The sequence below is a fragment of the Rasamsonia emersonii genome, assembly GCF_000968595.1.
Source record: "Rasamsonia emersonii CBS 393.64 chromosome Unknown ctg1118621762234, whole genome shotgun sequence".
Lineage (NCBI taxonomy): Eukaryota > Fungi > Ascomycota > Eurotiomycetes > Eurotiales > Trichocomaceae > Rasamsonia > Rasamsonia emersonii.
In genome coordinates, this window is record NW_013562602.1 from 1,725 (window position 1) to 3,061 (window position 1,337).

General features: G+C 36.9%; 1 protein-coding gene across 1 annotated transcript; it reads right to left on the reverse strand.

Annotated features, from left to right (window-relative positions):
- Window positions 1-905: 905 nt before the first annotated feature.
- On the reverse strand, window positions 906-1,193 carry T310_9882 (uncharacterized protein; the record flags this gene model as incomplete). Its single annotated transcript, XM_013467673.1, has 1 exon — window positions 906-1,193. A coding segment is annotated over one exon (288 nt), but the record flags the coding sequence as incomplete, so codon positions are not given.
- Between the last annotated feature and the right edge of the window lie 144 nt (window positions 1,194-1,337).

Below are 1,337 nucleotides of genomic sequence, written 5' to 3' on the forward strand. Positions count from 1 at the left end.
AAGGACCTAATAATATCCTTCTAGAAGGTCTTAGCTAGATAAATCTTAGATAATAGTAATATAATCCTAACTATAGATTTGCTTAAGGATATAGAATAGCTTATTAAGTTAAGTATATAAGTTAAGGCCTTTAGGTAAAAGGCTGCCCTTAAGATCCAGAGGTTTAGTATTGTAATATATAGGGTTAATATAAAGATAGATGTATCTAATTAGTAGGCCTTAACTAATAAGATTTTAGTAGTAAACTATTAGAGACTAGTAGCTATACCTACTAATTATTATAGACCAACAAAATGGGACGCTGTCCAACACAGCGATGCAGGATGAAACAATACCCCGCAAGACAGAAACAAGGATCTAAAGATCATGTGACTAAGACATGTGCATATACCATGGGAAGGACCATAAGCCGAGAAAGAATGGTATACTAGATGGTATATAAATACCAGCAGGGAGACCAAGGGAGAGACAAAGATGGTATATGGAAAGGTATACAGAATAGTATGACCAGGAAGGAACATAAAAGGGCATTATTTCTGCTCATGTACCTAGTCATCTTACTTTGTGCTCAATATTATAATCAGTTACTAAGATACTTACTTGGAGGGTCAGTAGTCTGACATCTTACTACTATTGGTATACCTTATGGTATAGCTCTAGTAGGAGTTGCCCTGACCTAGTCACTTGTGTTTCATTATTACTCAAAGACCTCAATTACTTATCTATCAGTTACTACTTGGAGTTGATCACTGTGTGAGATCCTGGTCTGGATCTGTGAACCTTCCTAACCACCAAAGTTGAGTATCTGTGACTTAGGTCAGCCCAGCGTGTAACACTAATATTATTTAGGTAGGCTAGCTCCTAGGTATTATTATTATTATCACCTAAGCAATAGGACTTAGTAGCTAAAGTCTAAATACAGGTGGATTGTGCCATAGTCCAGTCGTACCCCCTCCCGGCGGGTAGTGGTATCCTTCCATGAGGCGCTGATTGGTTGTCCCTGATTGGCTGGTTGGTTGGTTGGGGGTGCTAGTGTCCCTGCTTACACAAGCGCCCAGGCAAGTTGTATGGTAAATGTAGAATAGGCCTATACTGATTATAACGTATTTCCCGGCTGTTTCGATCACCCGGTTGCTCCGATCACTAGAATACCCATACAAAATGCGTTTTTTTGTACGCTCATACCACAATGTCTATATTATATCCTGGCCTTTAATCTTAAAATCAGATTATATATAGGTATAACTACTTGTAAGAGAAATATAAGGTTAATATTATATATATTGCTTTTTAGATACCTATTTTTTAATTTTACATAAAAATTACACTGTATTTTA